General features: G+C 43.2%; 1 protein-coding gene across 5 annotated transcripts in view; it reads right to left on the reverse strand.

The window, feature by feature from the left end:
- Window positions 1–11,693: 11,693 nt before the first annotated feature.
- The window catches only part of PROM1 (prominin 1), a 124,981-nt gene continuing 115,018 nt past the window's right edge, over window positions 11,694–21,656 (reverse strand). For all 5 annotated transcript variants that reach the window (XM_087434125.1, XM_087434123.1, XM_087434126.1 and 2 more), the window contains exons 19-25: window positions 20,341–20,394; window positions 19,096–19,176; window positions 18,907–18,975; window positions 16,496–16,588; window positions 13,037–13,152; window positions 12,526–12,549; window positions 11,694–12,108 (exon numbers count right to left, since the gene is read on the reverse strand). In XM_087434125.1, coding sequence (XP_087290251.1) covers window positions 12,054–12,108; window positions 12,526–12,549; window positions 13,037–13,152; window positions 16,496–16,588; window positions 18,907–18,975; window positions 19,096–19,176; window positions 20,341–20,394 — 492 coding nt within the window. In that variant the 3' untranslated portion in view covers window positions 11,694–12,053. The remainder of the gene's footprint in view (window positions 12,109–12,525; window positions 12,550–13,036; window positions 13,153–16,495; window positions 16,589–18,906; window positions 18,976–19,095; window positions 19,177–20,340; window positions 20,395–21,656) is intronic.

The following is a 21,656-nucleotide window of genomic DNA, read 5'->3' on the forward strand; positions in this document are numbered from 1 at the left end:
GTTATTAAAGTCCTTATTTTATTTAGACTTCCTTAGATTTTATCTAATGTTCTTTTTTCCGTTATTAATAGACTGTTTTTAGGGAAATTTTAGGGCAGTTTTTAGTTTTCACAGCAAAATAGAGTGGAAAGTAAGCAGAGTTCCCATGTATCCCCTTCCTCACCCACATACAGCCACCCCCTCTGTCAACATCCAGTACTGAAGTGGTACATTTGTTACATTTGATGAGTCTACATTGACAGACACATCATTATCACCCAAAGTCCATAGTTTCCATTATAGATCACTCCTGGTGGTGTACATTCCACAGGTTTTGACAAATGTATAATAACATGAATCCACCATTATGGTATCACACAGTGTATTTTTACTGCCCTAAAAATCCTCTATGTGACACCTATCCATCCCTCCCTCTTCCCAACCCCTGGTAACCACCGTTCTTTGTCCTGTCTCCATAGTTTTGCCATTTCCAGAATGTCGTATGATTGGATCATGCAGAATTTAGTCTTTTCAGATTGGCTTCTTTCACTCACTAACATGATTTGAAGTTTCCTTCACGTTTCTTTATGGCTTGATAGCTCGTTTCTTCTTAGCATTGAATAGTATTCCATTGTCTGGATGTACAGAGTATTTATTCATTCACCTCCTAATGAGGAGGACATCTCATTTACTCCAATACTTTGGCAATTATCAATAAAGCTGCTATAAACATCCATGTGCAGGTTTTGGTGTGGACATAAGTTTTCAACCCCTAATGGTCTTTTCTGTCCAGCATTCCATTCAAGATTTCACTTGACATTTAGGAGTCATAATGCCTTAGGCTCCTCTTGACTGTAACAGTTTCTCAGCTGTTCCTTGTTTATGATGATGTTGACAGTTTTCAGGTGTACTAGTCAGGTGTTTTGAGGATGTGTCCCTTTTGGGATTTGTCTAGTCATTTTCTCATGATTAGATTGGAGTTACGCCATTCTTCTTTTCATCAGCGATTTACATGATGGAGAGCAGGTTTTCTTTTGGGGGTTCCATAGGAAATCTGAACACAAGTGGTAACCACCACAGGTTAAGGCTGGTAGTTGAATGCATGTCTCATGCAGTCTGGTCCCTGACAGGCAATTTCAAGTTCAAAAGCTGATTTTACTCTCATGTATGTTACTGTCATATGGTTCCTTGACCTAGAGTGTTCATACCTGTGGCTGCAGTCACCAGAGGTTCCATAAGTGAGTGCAATTTTGTTCTGAGGTTAGTCTTAACTGTGCATTTTACCAGGCCAAATTTGGTCAAAAATCAGTCCCTCCTTCAAAAATGACCTCCTGTACAGATATTAAAAATGCTGAGTCATGCATCAGAAGTGATATTAATTTTGGGGTCAAATGACGTACATTAAAGACTTATTCAGGGCCGGCCCGTGGCTTAGCGGTTAGGTGCGCGCGCGGCGCTACTGGTGGCCCGGGTTCAGATCCCGTGTGCGCACCGACGCACTGCATCTCCGGCCATGCTGAGGCCGCATCCCACATACAGCAACTAGAAGGATGTGCAACTATGACATACAACTATCTACTGGGGCTTTGGGGGAAAAAAAACAATAAAGGAGGAGGATTGGCAATAGATGTTAGCTCAGAGCCGGTCTTCCTCAGCAAAAAGAGGAGGATGAGCACGGATGTTAGCTCAGTGCTGATCTTCCTCACACACACACACACACAAAAAGACTTATTCATTGTCAGAAAATGAAGAAATAGGTAAAACAACATCAGCTAAAGTCTTATTAGTCTGGCAAAAAGCGGTCATCTTAGACCTACTGAGGAGGGTTGACATTCCAAATTTACAATGCTCAGTACTCATGAGATTTCAGAATCCCTGTATAGCGAATCAAACGATACACGGTGTTAAAGCTTTACTTTAGAAAAATAAGAGACGGGAGTTGATGGTACAGCATTTGGTATGAATGCAACCTGAAAATCTATTAAAGTTTATCTTAAAGAAATGCCCTGTGCACACCCTGTAATATTGAACCCTTTTTGTTAGAAGCCATGTGCATCACTTGGTTCTGATTCTGAATCCATCTAAAGAGAAACCCACAGTTTTTGTATCAGGTTAAACCATGTGAAATTACTGTTTGTAGAAGGTCATGAGTGGTAGAATATCAGCAATTTTGAATGGATCACACTAATAATATGAGTTTTTTAATCAAGTAATAGAGCTGTTTCAAAATCTTTTATGTTATTAAAAAGTATGGTTTTAGTGTTTTATAATAAACTCTGCCACAAAAGATTTCATTGATCATGTCTGGGTTTTCCATATCTTTGTTTTTAAGGAAATCACTGTAAAAGAGGTTAAACATGCTTTAAAGATGTTTTCTCCTTTTGGATAAAATTTCCGAGGCACACGTGTGTCTGTATCCTTCTGCATACACATGCACATACTCACATGCACACACACACACTCTCATGTACTTACATTACATGTAGGCATGCACATATATGCACCCCACCCCTTCATAATCAGAGCAGAAGAAGGTCCTAGAGAGGCAGCCTTTGGAATTTCAGTGTGTTACAAAGAGTGCCAGTTGCTACCCCGGGAAGCCGGAAAAGGGAGAAGACAAGCTGCCCTTTCTCTGCGTTGATGCTGCGGGTCCCCATGCATGTATGAATTGCAGCTGCTGTCACATGAAGAGGTGAAGAGGTTTAGATGAAAGGCATCAGAAAACAGCTCTGAAAGGCCTGTAAGGGCACCCAGGGTGAATGACTCCCACATTCAGAGAGCAGAGCACTCTCACATGCTGAGGGCTGTTTAGGGGAAGATAGAGATGGCAGAGGAAGAAGACACTGGTTGGCTCTAGGAAGAACAGAGCTGGCCTCTAACCAGACCTCATTCATTCTGCCACTCATTCATTCACTCATTCTTCCATTCATCCAAAGAGCACTCATGAAGCACCTAATGTCCCAAGCTCTCTCTGTCATTGACTGGATTGCAATCAAGGTTACATGGTCATTGCCCTCAAGGAGTTGGCAGACAATAGTGGGAAAGACAAGGATCTCAATCATGACAATATAGGAGTAATTGTTGTGTTGGAGGGAAGCCTGGGGTGCTCAGGATAGGAACATCTAATCTAGCCAGTGGCAAAGAGAATTTCTCAAGAGCATGCAATTGGTTAAGAGACAACTCAACAGCTGGAAGAAAAGGAATGGTATTTGTTCAATCATTACTCCGTAACCACTCTATATAATTTGCTAATATCACTTCAGGGAATGCAAAGGTGAATGTGATTCGGCTCCTGTCCTCAAGACTGGTCAATTTAGCCTGCAGCTCACTATCCGATGATTGCTGTAGTGACGACACCTTGGCAATCCAAACCTCAAGCTCCTCATGGATTGTCATCTGTCCACATTTCCAAATAAGTCCAACATATGGAGCCTTTCCCATTCAAATTCCAGCCCAATACTCATTCCCCACAATGGCATGACCCCCAGTTACATCTGATCTTCTCCCCAAATGTCAGGCTCTTTCTCTTCTGTTATCTTTGTCCTAAAATTCAAGCCACTATTACCTACCTGGCAAATACTCATTCCCTGTGCCCACGACAGAATTCAGGGTTCCTGTATCTGGGTTCCCCTAACTTTTTAAACTCTTCACTATTATTACAGTTGACTTGTCATCTTATTGTGGTTCATTTACGTGCTTGCCACTGTCATCAACCTGGGAAGTGACATCTCTAGACCAGAGCTCAAGCACAAAGCTTAGAAATGAGCAAATGTTTAGCAAGTATTTCTTGGATTGAATTGGATTTTGTATTTCTCAAGACTCCTCTGGTTGCAATAATAGAAGCTAACTAAAGAAATGAAAACAAAGAAAATTGAGAATTTATTTGAAGTTTCTTATAAATCATGGAGACAAGGGTTGGGCAGGACCACCCAGACACACAGAGTGGGGGACTTGAATATCACCAACATGCTCTTTCTCATATCGCATCTCCGTGTTCTCTGCACATGTGCTCTGTCTTTCTCCACATGGTTGGAAACATGGTGTCAGCAGCTCTGAGCTGAGCTGCACTGTGGAAAATCTCAGGGAGAGACTGTCAGTTGGGCATGAGTCACGTTCCTGTCATTGGACTCATCAACCCTAGTAAAGGGCATGATTCTGGGGTGAACAGCCCAGTCCCTGGAAACATGTGGTTGGATTTGAGGGAGGAGCAACTGTTCTCAAAGATGTGGAGAGCTGTTCCCAGTGGAGAGACACTCTGTAGGTTTCATGTCTGCACTGGAAGAAAGTTGTGGATAAGTAGATGAGGACGTGTGCAGGAGGGCATTCTAGAATTCACCTGAGGCTGCACCCAGACCTATGACTCCCTGTCTGTGGAAAGATGAAAACACTTTAATGACACTCCACCCTGGGCAGACCTCCCCATCATAACACTCACACATTTAATAAAGGTGATTGAGCAGTAATATGATGGCGAGAGTGACAGCAGCTCTCACTGGAGCTGTTACTCTGTGCAACTTGCATGCACGGTCTCACTTAATCCTCGTGCCATGCTTAGGAGATAGGTGCTATTATTATCCACACTGTAGACAGGAGGAAATTAAAACCACCCAAGGCCAGACAGCTAGTGAGTGGTGAAGTCAGTGTTCTAAACAAGACATTGAGACTCTATAAAATCCATGCACTTAACCTAGACTGCTGTCAAAAGGTGCCACAGAGCCAATGGGAATTTGGTAATGCAGTTGGATATGCAGATAATTTACCACAATAATATTTTCTCTCACTTGAACATGAGCTGCATATCTACTTACAAGATATATTACTAATTTAAGGGCCTCATGTATCTCTTTAGCATCTGCCCGTCATACCTACACTCTCTCTATCATCCCACCCCTGCCAGCCCCTGCTCTGAGGGTTGGGACCAGTAGTTGGAGAGCTCTGAGACCACACAGAGTGCCATCTTCAAATGAGAGAGGTATGGAAAGCCCACTCTGGGACTGGGAGGGGGTACAGGCACAAGGAACGCTGTCATCAATCCATCCAGGTCATGACCTCACAACTTACAGAGCTTTTCAACTATGGGAGAGTCAAGCTCTAAGAGTGACAGTGTCATCATCTGTGTGACAGTGAGGAGGGAAAGAGAATTCGACTTCAGCCAACACGGGAACATGTTGGGTTTAGTAGCATGTTCCCCTCTTCTATTATCTTCAAATGATCTAAAAGCAGAAAAGGGGTCAGTCACCTTTTCTAGTTTCTCTTTAAAACAATCATCTGAAGGAATTTAATGAATTAATTTGTCTTAGACTTAAACTTGTTCTAACCAACTTTTACCACAAATTTTCACCCTTAAGGGTTATGTTCAGGCCAGTTGAGGCTAATGTCCTTCCCAGTGTGATTGGGAGACTCATGTTCCCAGGTTTCGGGAGCACTTTTGACTTCAAGGAATCACCATGTGGTGATCTGTCCTGGAAGACTTGATTGGGACATGAAGAGTTTTTTCCTTCCCCTTTGAATCTGTCAATCTCTTTTCTACTTCATTGGTAATCATACTGCACATCCGCATGGCACAATTTCATTGTTAAAGGCTTCACTCTATATTGTTACATTAGATCTTTATAACAACTCTGTAAGGAGTGGCCATTATTTATGCCCGAAATCAAGATGAGAAAACTGACTTCAGTGGCTTCCCTAAAGTCACAAGCTCATTCCTTTCAGTGGCACCCAGATCACCTACCCCAGGGACAGTATTCTTTCTGCTCTGGTAGACGAAGGTGAAAAGTGACCCCATAACCCAAAACTAAGCCTGAGAGCAATTGAGTGCAGGATTCTGGGGAAAATCCAGGAGAAATCCTGGTAAGACTTCAGCTCACAGCCTGGCCTGGCTTGGCTTCTAGAAGCAGAGGGGACCTGAGGATGGAAGGAGAGGCCGAAAGGTCCTGCCTGGGAGGTGTGGGGTATAGGGTGAGGAATTCAAAGGCTGGAGAGTGATGGGGAATATGCCTTTGTATAAAACTTGTCATTATCTTTGATGGGTCTGAAGTCTTTTCCAACTCTAATTTCTAAAGCATTGATAGACGTATGACTTCAGGGGAACATAAAAAAAATATATTAAAGGAACAGCCATGGACCTCCCAGCTACCTCTAGGATGGCATCAGACTTGAGTCCTACAGGCAGAAAATAGTCATTTAAAGGGTTCCTTTTTGCTGATTATACACCACAACCATAGACTCACAGACCTGATATATTTTCAAGTATACACACAGCATTGAATTTCTCATGCTCACATTTGTCTTCACCGTTAAACTTAAAGCAGTTAGACACCAACCATAACACATGCGTCTCTCAGGCATTTCTTAAGTCCTTCCTGCAGACAGTGAGATGGTTGTCTAAAAGGTCAATAATTGCCCAGTGCCCGAATTGGCCCAATGTTCAAATAAACTTTTAATCACTGAATGGAAGAGGAAGAATATATATGAAAGATGATGTTGTTCAATGCCATCAGTTTAAATTTATCAATTCAATTAATTTGACAAATATTTACTTATGTTCGTAACTGGAGCCCAGACAGGTTATGTGTCACTGACAAAGTCCTAGAGCCTGTGAAGCAGCAGAGCGTATATGTTGGGTGATATAGTTGCTGTTAAAGTCCCAAATCTCAGGGGCTTAACACATGGAAACTCATTTCTTCCTCACATCAAGTCCAAAATGGATGTTTCCACAGTGGATTATCACCAACAAAATTCAATTGTTGCTTCTATAGCTCCAACTTCTTCAGACTTTGTGACTGTAGCTAAATTGATCAACCACTTTTGAAGTATTCTGACTTGGACATGACTAATGCCTTTTTGTCAATCTATTTCTCACCTAGGATGGGTCAAGTAAAGGGACGAGCCTTTCTCCCTTCCAGAGGTGACTGCACTGATGACATTATGCTGATAGGCTCCAATGAAGAGCAGGTGGCAGCAATTTAGCAGTAGACTCTGACTCATCAGTCCTGAGGAGATCAGGGATCAGCCATCCAAGTCAATTCTTGGGAGTCCTGTGGGCTGAGGCTCAAAGGCTGATTCCTGAGACAGTAAAGGAAAAGTTACTCACCCTACAGACCCCACGACCAAAACAGGAAGCCCAGACCTAGTTGGACTCTTTGGGGATAGGAGATAATATGTGCCACATCCAGATACTTTGTTGAGCCCTGGGTACTAATTGACCAGAAAATCTGCCTAATTTACCTGTGGGTTGGGTAGCAGGTGTGCTAGAGGTAGTCTCCAGGCTACCTACCCTGGGGCCCTGTAAATCCCAAGGATCTTGGTGAAATCTGGTCTCCGAGTCTGAGAACTTCGCTGAGTGGAGCCTCTGGCAAAGGGAAGCAGCCTCTGCCCAGTCACCCCTTAGGGTATCAACTTCTTGCAGATGTGGCTCTCAGCTCTACTCCACTTGAGACACAGATGCTGGCCTGCTCTTGGGCCCTTGTGGAGACCAAGTGGTTTAGAGAGGACTGCCAGGTATCACTGTGTCCAGGTATCCCCACCCTGCATTGATCCCCTCAGATGCTAAAGATAGAGGTGGAAAGGCAAATAGATTTCTCATAAAAAATGGAAATGGAACAATCCAGAACACCAAGTCTGGTCCCACAGATGAGTACTCTTTACACAGTAAGGTTGAGGCCATATCCTTAGGGACCCATTGTATTTCCCTTAATTAATCACAGGGACAGCCTTTGTCTACTTGGAGATGGCTCCCAGGAAGCCCTGAGGATGCTCGGGTCTGGTTTTCTGAAGGTTCATTCCAACTAAAAGCTGATGGAGTCCACTAGGTGACAGCAGCCTTCAGCCCCAGTGACAGCACTAGAGGACCTACAGTGGTAGGAGCCCACGAGCAACTTGGCTAAATTGAAAGCTATCACCGTTGTCTTAGACAATACTCCTAAGGACAAGGCATCCCATTTGTCACCTGTTTTGGGGTTCTGGCTAGGAACCTAGCTAGTGGTTGACAATGAGAAGTATATTAAAGACACTTCTCTGTGGAGCTGTGCACTCTGGGAAGACTCTGCTGCAATCTGACGAAACATTTTTTGTACCCAATGTGAATGCTCATGGGAAGGGGCATGCCCAGATGAGACTGAATGGAACAATGTGGCTGATCAGGCCTGCACAGCCCAGGTGGCCAGCATCAGTACCTCCGTCCATTATTGGACTGGGTACAGTAATCCTGCCACTAACACAGTGGACAGTAAAGTTGGGCCTCCATCTGTATGTCAAGGAGACTGAGATGGCCTAACAGGACTATGGTACCTGTCAGCAGTTGATCTGTCTGAAGGTGAACAAAGACCCCTAGGTCTAGGATCAGACCTCGTCCATTTCTGGCATATGGAACACACTTGTCCTCTACTGCCATCATGTGGCTACTTCTGGCATCTCTTGGCTTTTGCCACTTTACCCCTTAACTAGAGTTGACAATCTGTGCGAGTGGCAGATTTTGACTACCCCATAGTAGCACTAGAGATCAGGCTCTGCCATATTTCTGGACATCTCAATCATTTATGGTCCTATGCTGCTACACCGTTCATAGCAAAGGGGTCCTGACAGTGGGTTAATGAACATGACATTCAACAGGCATTTCATCCCCTTCTCATTCTCACACTGGTGGCATCATCAAGAGGTGGAAGGAATTTAAAAGACTTGACTGGGAAAGATTTCTGGATAGACTGTGTTATCAGCATTGTGCACTACCCACATAGCCAGACAGTGTGAGCACTAATGCAGCTGGACCTCAGTGGGAGTGTAACAATGGCTGCCCACTTCTGTGTCTGCACTTCTGTGATTAGAAGCAGCAATCAGCGATCAGAACACAGATCTCCAATATCTGAAGGACAGGGTCCTTATTGTCCGTCCTGGCACTCAAAGTTTGTGTATAAGCTACTCCAGGAACATATGCACAGGTGCCTGACATCAGACTAGGGTGAATGATGGGTAAGGGCTGCAGAGCTAAGTGTTGAAATTGACTAAATTAACTACAATTTACCATCCAAGACTTCCCCTGGAATTTGCAAGCCTTCAATAGACTTCAGAGTTCCAAAATAGTTGAATCAGACAGATTCTGCCAGTGCAATTGTTGTCTAGGTGCAAAGACAGATTCTGATGCTTCCTCCTCTGCCATCCTCCCTTTCCTTTCCTTTTTCAACTGAATGGAGATGCGTCCTCATGACATCTCATGGGTAGGTTGACTGGCCTTGCTTGAACCCCAGTGACAAAAAGTTCACTGCCTCACAGAGAAACTTGATCTGCAATTTATTGGAAGCTGACTGGGCAGGTGACATTGGCTCTCCTTTATTGAGTCCTACTCAGTGCCAGGCATCATGCTGACCATCACACCCACCCAATGAGGTGGGTGCAATCCCCTCCCCATTTAACTGAGAGGGGAATTAGGCTTAGGGAGCTTGTGTTGCTTCTCAAGGGAGAACCACATTTGAACCAAGGTCTTCTGAGTCCGATGTCCCTCCATACTGCCTTTAAAGGGCTGTAAGGAATCAAAGGAACTTAAGACATGGGCTTTGTGCACGAGTGTTTGAGATCTCGTTGGGAGAGAGAGTAATGAAATAAATGTTCATTTAGAAGAGGACAGGGAAGTGGTGGGAGTCAGGCATCTGACCTAGGGATGATAGCAGTAGCTCAGAAAAGAATTGAGGGCATGCAGGAGCCCCTACATGGGGAAGACAGGAGTGGAGAGGGGCATTTCAGATTGACGGTGGGCTTCGGGCCTGGTGATTAGCTCTGTAAAACTCCCCCATGGACATATTCTCAGGACTGGCTCCACCTTCTCCCTTTTCTTGGATGGCAGTTGCAGAGGCACAGATGGCTTTGCCAACAATCTATAGTTTGCAATCGGGCTTAGCCACATTTCTTAGGCAAATTATTTTCTAAGACCTTTGCCTTTAGGGTGATTTGAAATATTGTTTGGCTAATTTTACTGTGCTTCGAACTCATCTGGAAAGCTTGTTAAAATACACATTTGTGTGCCTCACCCTCACAGACACTGGTTCAGTATGTCTGGGGTGGGGTCTAAGAATTAGCATTTCAGGAGCTCCCCAGTGATCCAGATGCTTCTGGTCCTCAGGCCACACTTTGAGTAGCACTGATTTACATTGCATTTCATCATTAGAAAATATTACACAGCTATACAGTGGCATTAGTTTGAAATGTTGTTAGGAAATGGTCTGTGTTGAAACTCACCCTAGCCCGTGATGTGTGTGTACGGAGAGCCAAGAGCTGGAGAATCGGGGGATCTGGATCCTCTTCTGGCCCAAACACGTACGAGTTGTGTGATGTTGGATGACTCACCTCTCAAGCTTCAGGCCACTTAGTTTATAATTAGGAATAAAACTGCTGACCTCATAGGGATGTGGTGAGGATTAGAAGAGGGAACAAGCAAAAGGCACAGAGCCCTTATAAGAAACAGATTTGATAAGTATGTCATAGTAGATGCTTGATGTATATGTACTTTTTAGAAACTCAACTGCAGCAAATCTCCCCTGACCCCACTGCCCTACAGCCATCTGTGTTGTCTCATACCCTCGTGAAACGTGTCGTCTTGGTTTCCACCACTGGTGCTGAGGTGGGACCAATCTGTTAGCTCACCTCTCCCCTATGCGGTGTCTTGCACAGTGCTCGAGACATAGTAGATCATAAATATTTGTTAGGTGTGAATGCCTTTAGAGGCTGTTAGTAGTTCTCAACCCAGGTTGCACATGAGAATTACCTGGCATATATCCCAGAAATTCTGATTTAATTAATCTAGGGCAGTATTTGTCAACCTTGTCTGTACATTTGAATCACCTGAGTAAATTTAAAAATCCACATGCTCAAGCCACATCCCTAACCAACTACATCAGAATCCCTGGGGTGGAACCCAAGCATCAGTATTTTTAAAAAGTTTCCCTAAGTGAATCTGCTGTGTAGCAGGGGCTGGGCATCACTGAGTTAGACTGAGAGACAATTTATGTACACAGGCAATGGATGGTTAACATGTTCTCAGGTAAAGACAAACACAAAATTAAGGGGGGGTGGGTGAGTCACTATTTTGCATATATCTAATAAAATTTTTTATTTTCTGTCCTTTCCGACTTTGTTAATTTAATTCAATTTCTGTGTGTATAGTGTTGCTCTCTTTCCAGTTCACTTTTCTAACTTGTTGGCTACTTGCTATTGCTGTTGGATGACTGTGTTGGGTTGAACAGTGTCCCCTCAAAATTCATGTCCACCTAGAACCTGTGAATGTTTGGAAATAGATTTTTTGCAGATGTGATGAAATTAAGATGAGGTCATTCTTGATTAGGATGGGCCCTGATCCAATAACTGGTGTCATAAGAAGAAGGACATTTGGACACAGACACACAAAGGAAAACTCCATGTGAAGACAGAGGCAGAGATTGGAGTGATAAATCTACAAGCCAGGGAATGCCATGGATTGCCAGCGATCGTCAGCATCTAGGAGAGAGGCATGGAACAGTTTCCCTCAGGCCCTCGAGGAGGAACCAACTCTGCTGACATGTTGATTTCAGACTTCCAGCCTCCACAACTGCGAGAGAATACCTTTCTGTTGCTTTAAGCCACCTAGTTTGTGAAATTTGTTATAGCAGCCCTAACAAAATAGTACAGTAACTTAACTGATATCTATAGTATCTAGGTATATTTTTCAATAAGAAGATTAGAATCATATATCTGAAATCATTCTTTTATTGTTCACACACATATCTGCCATCTGCTGAACTTTGTCTAACTACAAGTCTAAGTTCTTATGCAATAAAATGTGACAAAATTTATGTCTTGTTCCAAAGGGTAAACTGGAAATTAATGAATGTGTTACATATTTAAACTTTCTTAGAAGGTTCAGATGATTAAAGCAAAACTTGTAAAGATAAAAAATGGGTGTGCCTACTCTTCACTCTTGGGCCCATGAGTCCGCGTTCCATATGATGTCAAGGAACTCTGTAAACTCCTGAAGGGAAAGTTTCTTTTCCAATATTTGGAGATGCTGCGGATCAAGAACTCGTGCTGTTGGATCTGTTTAAAAACTTTTTTCATACAGTCGGGGTGAACTGATGTCTACGAAAACCAACATTACCATTTTCCATACTGAAACAAAAATAAATATATCAAAATCACCATGTCATCTCTAAGACGAAGTATTTACATCATGGATTACAAAGACAATGTAATGAGAAGTATCTGACAATTTGTTAAATCTACAAAGAAAGTTAAAGGTATATCTACATTTTGCTCCCTTTCAAAACCAAATACTGAAACAACCATTTTATTTATTAATAAATTTAACACATAAAATTTTCATTAATTCAACAAGTATTTCTTCAGCACCCTCCACGTGTCAGCCCTCATTTCAAGTGGCATCAGCATTTATTTTTATCTGGGCATATCTGTTGTTGCTATGTAATTTTAAGATGTTATAAATTTAGTTAAAAAAGTTTGTCATATAATAATAAAGGCCTCCCCAGTCCCATCTTATGAATAAGGTTTAAAAAAGAAAAGGCTTACTTTTTCACAGGTACAGTTTCAACACTATAAAATACAAAAAAAAAGGAGATATACAATTATTTTTCTTTACTACTACAGCTCAACCGCTGCATCCCCGATATTTTTACTCTAATATGGATGCTGACTGCAAATTCGGGAGAAACACATATGGAGAAGGAGGTGAGTGAAGTAAAAATGAAGCATACAAGTTCACCAGACAGAGTGAAGGGCAGACTACAGAGTCAAAATGAAAACTAGTCAAAACAGTTATAAAGTAAAGTGCCAAGTCCCCGACACAGAGGAGCTGCAAACGAGAAATAAGAAGGCTGGTTAAGTTAGCTGAGAAGACTAAGCAAGAGGAAAAAATAGTTAAGACGAGCATAAGAAATTCAGTACAAAGAAAACACCTGAACAGGATGACCCAGTACTCAAAAAAAAAATCAAGCTCATCAGAGCTCATCTTCAGCAGCTCTTTGAAAGCAGCACCCCTGGGAAAATGATCCCCAGCCTCTGTGGAAACTCGCCTACTTACTCATCATACACGTCCTCCGAGTCCATCCGACGATAGTACTTGGCCAACTTGACAGCAAATATGATCGCCGGAAGTAAAAATATGGTAGCTTCCCCTATGCCAAACCAAAACAAATTCTAGGGAAAAAAAGAAAATCAGGAGGATTAAATGCTTGAAGATGGGAAATGGAAAACAACAGTTGCTTGTGGGAAATAATTTTATTTTGCAATTTTTTTAATGAGTTCTAATTTTGTTTATTGAAACCATTTGTGGGCCGGCCCCGTGGCTCGGTGGTTGAGTGCGCGCGCTCCGCTGCTGGCGGCCCGGGTTCGGATCCCGGGGACGCACCGGTGCACTGCTTCTCCGGCCATGCTGGGGCCACGTCCCACATACAGCAACTAGAAGGATGTGCAACTATGACATACAACTATCTACTGGGGCTTTGGGGGGAAAAATAAATAAATAAATAAAATCTTTAAAAAAAAAAACCATTTGTGAATTTAATATGAGCCAGCCACTGTGTGAGGTGTGACCTATTATTATAACTCATTAAATCTTTCTAAAAACCTTGTATAGATCCTATTATTATTATTATATTTATTTTACAAATGAGGAACAAAGGCAGCAGGTAGTGAAGCAAGGTCTGCATCTACGACATTCCAAAACAACCGCGAACCCCCCAACTAGATGGCCTTCCTTTGCTGCCAACCATAAGGGCATGGACGGCCAGCAGGCCCGAGCCCAAATCCCTTTGATGAGTTGTTTTGATGTTAGGGTGACTAATGAAACTTTCTGGCTTTGTTCTGCATTGAACAGTGGAACAGCAGCCTCCTTATCCCAGAACATTATTGAGTGAAGGAGACGGAAGCAATGCTTAGTGCATACTGGGCTCTCAGCAATCGTTCCATGTTTAATTTAACCAATCTTCGAGGTAGATCATAGGCAGAACCCAATCCTGTTTTGTCTAAAAAGCAATGTTAAGGTACTTTTTTTAAATAGTTGCCAATATTCATAAGTCAGATTTCACATAGAAACCTGGATTTATGTCTTTTCTTGGAGAGTCTGGAGTTCGATCTCATAATGCTGAGCCCTAGTTCTCACAAGGCAACATCAACTGCAGCTCAGTGGGGGTTCTTCCTTCAAGAGGGGCATCTGTCCTCAGTTTGCCACAAGCCACATCACTAGCTTTTGCAGGGGTAACATCCAACATTATTTAACCTTATCCACCAATGAGAACAGACAAAGCTGTGCACAATCAGCATGACCTTGTGGGTACCAGACGCCGGCCAGCATCTTACACTTGGCCTGGTTTGTAAATCTACAACCTGCCAGGTTGCTGTAGAAGTTCAAATCTGTGGCCTCTGCCTTAGGATAATGCTGTAAGTAACACTAGAGCAGCCCTCCCCACCCTACAGTGACAAAAGGTAGCTTGAATATAACAACAACCGCCCAGACCTCACGGTTCAGCCACTGCATTTCTGCTTTGCTCCTGGCCCGGTTTAGTGTTGAATGGCAGTGGCACCTCTTCACCCAGAATTTCCAGTAAATTTGTGATCCTTTCCCCTCACATTCTTTTATTGGTAGATTTCTATGCTTTCAACCTTGTTTTGAGACGCTTTAGAGCATTATGACAACTGTATCCTTTTACTGGAAGCTGCCTTAATCCTTTGGGGAACAATCAAGATAGAAAAGAACATGTTAGTCAGCCTGGAGTCTATTTTCCTGGCGAAGTCAATGCTCAGAGCTCTTCCTTACTATTTAAACCACCTACTATAATGCTCTAGCCTATAATCTTCCTGACAAGCCTCCAGGCCATCCCTCCATAGGTCCCTGATTATTTGTGGAGAGGCATCTGGTAATTGGGTGGTTTTATTGGCTGGGGGTAGGCAGTGAAGACTGGATGCAAGGGGATCAATTGAGAATCAACCAGGCTAACCTAGGACTTCCCTAACAAGGGATTCAACCAAAGCTATCAGCAGGGGCTCCACGCAGTAGGACAGAAGGGGTAAGAAGTTAGAAGAGGAGGGAAGCAGCCAGGAAGCCAAGGCGTGGGGTCTGTACGGCTGGAAAAGTGGCAGGATTGTTTCCTTTCAGGTACACAAGTCCATCCCGCAGACAGATGGACATGTGGACATGGGACAGGGAGATGAATGGATAGAGCAATACCTGTTCACTGTGAAAGCTATCTGATTATCCTTTATTCATTCAGTTGCCTGTGCCAGGCAATATGCCAGATGACAGGGAAGCAACAGTGAACACTGTTGGCTCTGTGCTCATGGAGTTTAGAGTCTAATGTATGTCATGGGGAACCACACAAATGTATAATTCAAACAGCAATAACATCTCTAAAGGAAAAGCATTGAGTTCCATGGGAGTGTAGAAAAGGGAGCCCAATCTAGTTGAGAAGATCAGAAAAGATTTCCTAGAAAAAAAGATATGTTTGATCTAAGACCTGAAAACTGAACAACAGCCAATAATAGCGAACATTTATTGAGTTATGTTAATGTACTGGGAATGATGTTAAGGGCTTTACATGTTAATCGCTCACTGAATCATCAAAACAACCCAATTACATGACGAAGCTCAGAAAAGTTCAATACTTGTTCAAAGTCATAGAGTTCAGAAAATGTAGAAGTGGGATTTGAATTTGAACTCAGAGTCTGTGTTCTCAACCATTATATTAGAGGAGGTAACTGAGCGGGGTTGTGGGTGTGGAGGGGAAGAATGAGAGAGAAGGAGGAAGAGCATGTGTCCAGAATAGAGCTGAGGAATAAACTTGATTAATTGTAACTTACCACCCCAATGGTAACATCTCAAAGGGCTTTTTTTTTTTTTTGTGAGGAAGATCAGCCCTGAGCTAACATCTGATGCCAATCCTCCTCTTTTTTCTGAGGAAGACTGGCCCTGGGCTAACTTCCGTGCCCATCTTCCTCTACTTTATACGGGACGCCGCCACAGCATGGCTTGACAAGCAGTGCGTTGGTGCGTGCCCGGGATCCGAACTGGCGAACCATGGGCCGCCGCAGTGGAGCGCGCACACTTAACTGCTTGCGCCACTGGGCTGGCCCCTCAAAGGGCTTTTAAATCAAAAATTAAATTAAGTTTGCTGTAACTTTGGGGTTATATATATATATATAGCTTCACTAAGAATCCTTTTGAATATTAGCAATCTACACACCAAGGACTGTTCCTTTCCAATTATTCTGGACAAACAGGAGTTTTCTTCATGAGGGCTTCCTGACTTCTGTCAATATAATTTCTAGTAAGGAATGAAGATATGCACCTAGGTCCTTGACTTTTCTAGTCTATTAGGTATCAGAACACATTCATCTATATTTTATTTGGGGTCTTGGATTCTACAACCATAACAGACCCAAGCAAAAAACTATTTTATATTACCACGTGTACTACAATCTGGAAAAAAAAATCAAAGATGATGAGTTTATTGTGTCTCCTTATTTTGAAAGATAAAATTCTTACCACGGGGTCGATAATGTAGCTACACAGAAAGACGTCAACAGCAGAATCTAAAGCGGTGGCCACAGGTTTGCAGGCTGCAATGTGCTCAGTGATCTATGGGGGTAAGAAACAGGTAAACTTTGGCTGAGCCACACCCACAAAAAATCCACAAGAATTAGACATGCCTTCTACCTTCGGCCCATTTTCACAAAACACATCTCGATACCCTCTAAGATAGGAGCTGAGAGCTGATTTCTGTGGACGAGTTCTACGATGTATAAGAGTATCTACTTGAAAGCAAGACCCTGATTCTCTCTGAGCCTCGGTTTCCAGTTCCGTCGTTTGTTATTTGGAACAATAAGACCCATCCTACTGGACTCGTGAGAGAATGAAAAAGTACACGTGTACAGCACAGTCTGGGTCTGAATTTCTTGCCTGACAACTTTGTGATCAAGAATGTAGAAAGAAAATGGAAAGTTAGTTAATTCATAAGTGTACATTTTAGAACAAGTGTTGGCAAACTTTTTCTATGAAGGGCCAAGAGTAAATATCTTAGACTTTGCAGGCCAGACTGAGACATGTCTGTCACACCTGCTCAACTCTGCCATGGTAGGGCGAACACATCCATAGAAGATATATAAACAAATAGGAGTGGCTGTGTGCCAATAAAGTTTTATTTACGGAAACAGCAGTACCTGCTGATCCCATTTTAGAAGACAGAAAACACTGTACTAATTAACGAGGTGAGAATAAACAAGATGATCCAATCCCATTGACTTAAGAAAGCTATATTCACGCAGTCAAGAACACTTTGAAGTATAAGTAAGCTGGATGCTAGCTTTTTTGGGCTGGAGTGTGTCTTATTTCTTTTCCTTTATTGGTTGGCTCACCTTCCCCTTTTCTTCCACCAATACCTTATAAGGCAACTCATGTTAATAACCTTATGTTTCTCTAAGCTCAAACAACCCTATATATTCTCTTTATAGGCTTTTTCACTGTAAGTTTCACAAAAAGTGGGGCAGGGCTCATGTTCTGTATGTTTTTCTGCATCTTGCTTTTCTTTCTTGTCTATACCCTACGAAAATCTCTCTGAGTCCTGTGGTGTAGCTCTAATACATTTTTTACTAACGGCCACCTAATATTCCCATGGTGTGGCTCCTGTATGCCTTTACCATTCCTGTCCAGATTGGCTTTGGTTCCAGGGTGTTTGTTTTGTATTCTGGCTATAAATGTGACTGAACTGTGGTCCTTGGTCTAGTGCAGGTAACTCACAGTGGCAATGGTGGTGATGATGATAACATATTTCCTCTGCCACTACTCACCCATGTAGGTACTTCTTGTGCTAGCCCCGAGAAGACCCTGAGGTCTTCACATCTGCAGAGTGGGAGGAGGTGTCAGCACAGACATTAGGAAGCTGGGCCTTGAAGGAGAACCAGGCACATGGCCCAGATGGTGGGGACTGGAGGTGCGAACTGGGGAGGAGGATACAACACAGAGGGGATCACACAGAGAAATGTAAGTTTCAGGGACTCAAGTAGTTGAGTGTGGCTGGAATATGGGGTGGGGCAGAAAAGAGGGATGAGATGGCCAGGCAGTTTAGGCTCCCACGGTGAAGGGCCAGGAATAGGAGTGGAGAAGTTCATGGCCGCTCAGGGGTAGCCTAAATTTTCCTGAGTCTAGTCAGGAAGCCCATCTTGGCTAGCTGTACCTACCCAAGTAACTCAGCTGCAGGCATCCCCTCCAATGGAATAATCCTCAGAGGGCAGCCAGCCCAGAGCCCAAAATGACAAAAGGCATTTTCCAAGATACTATATTCTCCATAAGCTGGTTGTTGGGAGCAATGTGCTGCTTTAAAACCACTGAAAACTTCACTCTGCTCCTCCATTTTCTCTTCTGATACTTTCATGGAGACTCAACTGTCATGGATTGAATTGTGTCCCCAAAAGTCCATATGTTAAAGTCCTAACCCCAGTACCTCAGAATGTGACCACATTTGGAGATAGGGTCTTTGAAGAGGCAATTCAGTTAAAATGAGGTCGTTAAGGTGTGACCTAATCCAATATGACTGTTGTTTTCATAAAAGAAGAGGAAATTTGGACACAGACACCTACAGAAGGAAGACCACGTGAGGACACAGGGAGAAGGCGGCCATCTACAAGCCAAGGAGAGAGGCCTCAGAAGAAACCAACCCTGCTGACACCTTGATCTCAGACTTCCAGCCTCCAGAACTGTGATACAATAAATTTTTGTTGTCTAAGCCACCCCTAGTTGACTAATACACCAAAAATGTAGCAGGCTCGGTTCTGCCCAGGGCATGCCCTTATCTCCTACCAAATCACCAGGAATTTATTTTTATTTCCTCCTGATTTTATCCTAGAAAATGACTATCCTAACACATGGCCCCTTATGTTCACAAAAGACAAATTACTTACAGAGATCTTGACCCACTGCAGATAACGTTCAAAGTATCCTATTATTGTATTTGCATACTTCTTACTTTCCTGGAAAGAAATCAAAGAGTAGTAAAGATATTAAAATGACCATATGTTACTCTATTTAATCATGTAGTTATGGTCACACACACACTTATTGGCCTACCTATTTAAAAAAAGAAAACTTACTTCAACAATAACAGAGGAAGTATAGTTTGTGAGGAAGCCCTCAGCAGAATCCAAAGAGGAGAGGATCTTGTTCACTTTCACCTGGAAACAGAGCAACAATCATATGGTGTCAAGTGATAAAGGATTTCATTGGACAGTTTGCATATCAACACAAGTACTGTTAACACAACCCCACACCACAACTTGCTAGTTAAGGAGATGACAGGCCAGCCCAGTCCTGTGAGGGCAGGGGGAAGGAGGCAAGCACATATCAAGCACTTCCTTTGTGCCAGACACTGGGCTAGGTCTTGTGTCTGAATCTCCTCATTGGATACTCACAAGGCCAAAAGGAAGTATTGTTAGGCCCCTTCACAGGTAAGGTTGCTGACTACCTTGGAGGTAGTCACCAAGCTGGAAAGCATAAGACCTGGGATTTGCACCTAGTTTTGTTCACTCCCAAGTCCACACTCTTTGCACTGTCACACAAATGAGGACAAGGTCACTGCCAACCCACATGGCAGCTTAGCGCAAATTAGAAAAGGTGCCCTTTCTGCCCAGAGACCTCAGAGCACACAGCCTGGCCAGGGGGTCAAGGGCTGATTTCTGCCCCCACTCACTGCCCACGGCTGGCCCTTGTGGAGGCAACGCATGACAGCACACTGGCGCCCTGAATGTCAAGGTGCGGACGAATAGCAAACAGTCAACAGTCTGTCACAGTCAACAGTCTGTTTCCAGGTTCCCTTGGCAGGGGACACACACTCGTGAAGTGGCAACTGTGATCAGAGGTAGAGAAATGGTCCCGGAGCAGAGTAAACCTAATAGTCTTCAGAGGAACTAAGTCAGGAGCTTGGTATGCCAACAAAGTAACAGGCTGAGTGCCGCCCAGGGACTGCGAATGGACTCTAACTTAAGGAGCTCACGGTTCACTGGGGAAGACAGTCAAGTGTGGCAAGAATTCCTGTGACGAAGGTGAGCAAAGGGAGCTCTGAGAAAAGTGAAGGGAAGAATGTAGTTTTCTGTTGTGGGGTTGACAACCAACACCTCTCTTGGGCAGTCTATTCCACTCAATAAAGAAATGTTTTCTGAGTTGCCTGTTGGCGTTGCAGGTAGAAGATGAATACAACACAGCCTTGGAACTTGGTTTCTGTTGTGGGAATGTTTGCGGCCCAAGGAAGTCCCCTGTGGTCGACTGTATTAGCTGTTCATGATTAATGTGTGTGCTTTTATAACAAGACCCCGTGACAGAGAAAGAAAACAAATCCTTACCTCCAATTCGCTGCTTTTGTGCTGAAGTTCCTTGATGCTTTGGTATGCCATGTTCTGGTGAACAAACATACATAATATTTTCCAACTTGTTACATGAAGCAGCAAGATCACGTGCCTTATGACCCCCCTCCCTCTCCCAAGTCAGCCATCAAATCCGATTTTACTCTGTAATACTTTCATTCTAGAAAAAACAGATGCAAGTAACAGTGTGCACCTCACATAGCTCTGGTATGAGAAACCTGAAGAGAAAAATCAGGATTCATGTTCTAGAGCTTCAAAGAGCAGCACATCACATATAAGGTATCCAAGAAACCCCTTTGACTCAGGTTTGCTCAAAGTGGCAGGCATTACTTAAAATAGAGCCCGCCCAGCAAGAGTGGCTTCCTCTGCACGGTCTAGATCAGAGATTTGCAAACTTTATTGGTTAAGGGCCAGATAGTAAGTATTTTAGGCTTTGTGGGCCATACTCTTACCCAATTACTCAACTTTGCCCTTGTAGCCAAAAGCAGCCACAGATCATCTGTAAATAAGTGGGCGTGGCTGTGTTCCAGTAAAACTTTATTTATAAAAACAGGCAATAGTCCAGATTTGGCCCATAGGCTATAGTTTTTGGGGTCGTAGTTTGTTATCCCCCAGTTTAGACTGTAGGTCACGTGTACAGAACGACTTGCTTATTTGTACACAGGTTGCCTCAGCTATGAAAAGGCCTAGGAACCCTGTCTACTTGAAAAAAAGCATTTAAAGAACATGCAAAAACCAGCTTAAAATATTAACAAATTTGAGCTAGACATAAACAAGTACAGCAGAGAATTGTCATGAGTACAGCACACAAATTAAGAAAATTCAATAGGAAGTAGGAGGACTTTATGAATACTGTCATGAATTAGAAAGTCAGGAGACCAAAAAAAAAAAAGGGGGGGGGGAGGGATGGTTAAAACTAGTTCTGGAAGGTTCTGAAGTTGGAGTCAAGTGAACTAAGATGCTTCTCCAAACTGGAGCAAGCTGACTGTGTGACCCAGTTTCCATACAGTCTTCCCCTTGACAACTGCAAACATGACCCCCACACAAGCATAATAATAATTCCTCCTTTTTACAGAGTCCCTCGGGGACGTCAGATCCTTCTCCAGGAACCAGGTAAAAGCCAGTAGGATTTGTTCCCACCATTTTTAATGAGGAACTGAAAGCTACAAGACTTGGGAGAGGCAGAAGCAGGATTTGAAACCGGGTCTGCCTGACTCCGGAGCCCACGTTCTTTCTCTGCTACAAACTGCCCTGGAGGCATCAGGAAAGCCAGAAGGTGGGAAGAAGTAAAAGAA

Source organism: Ceratotherium simum, chromosome 8 (assembly GCF_057802395.1).
Source record: "Ceratotherium simum simum isolate JZ-2026a chromosome 8, ASM5780239v1, whole genome shotgun sequence".
Classification (NCBI taxonomy): Eukaryota; Metazoa; Chordata; class Mammalia; order Perissodactyla; family Rhinocerotidae; genus Ceratotherium; species Ceratotherium simum.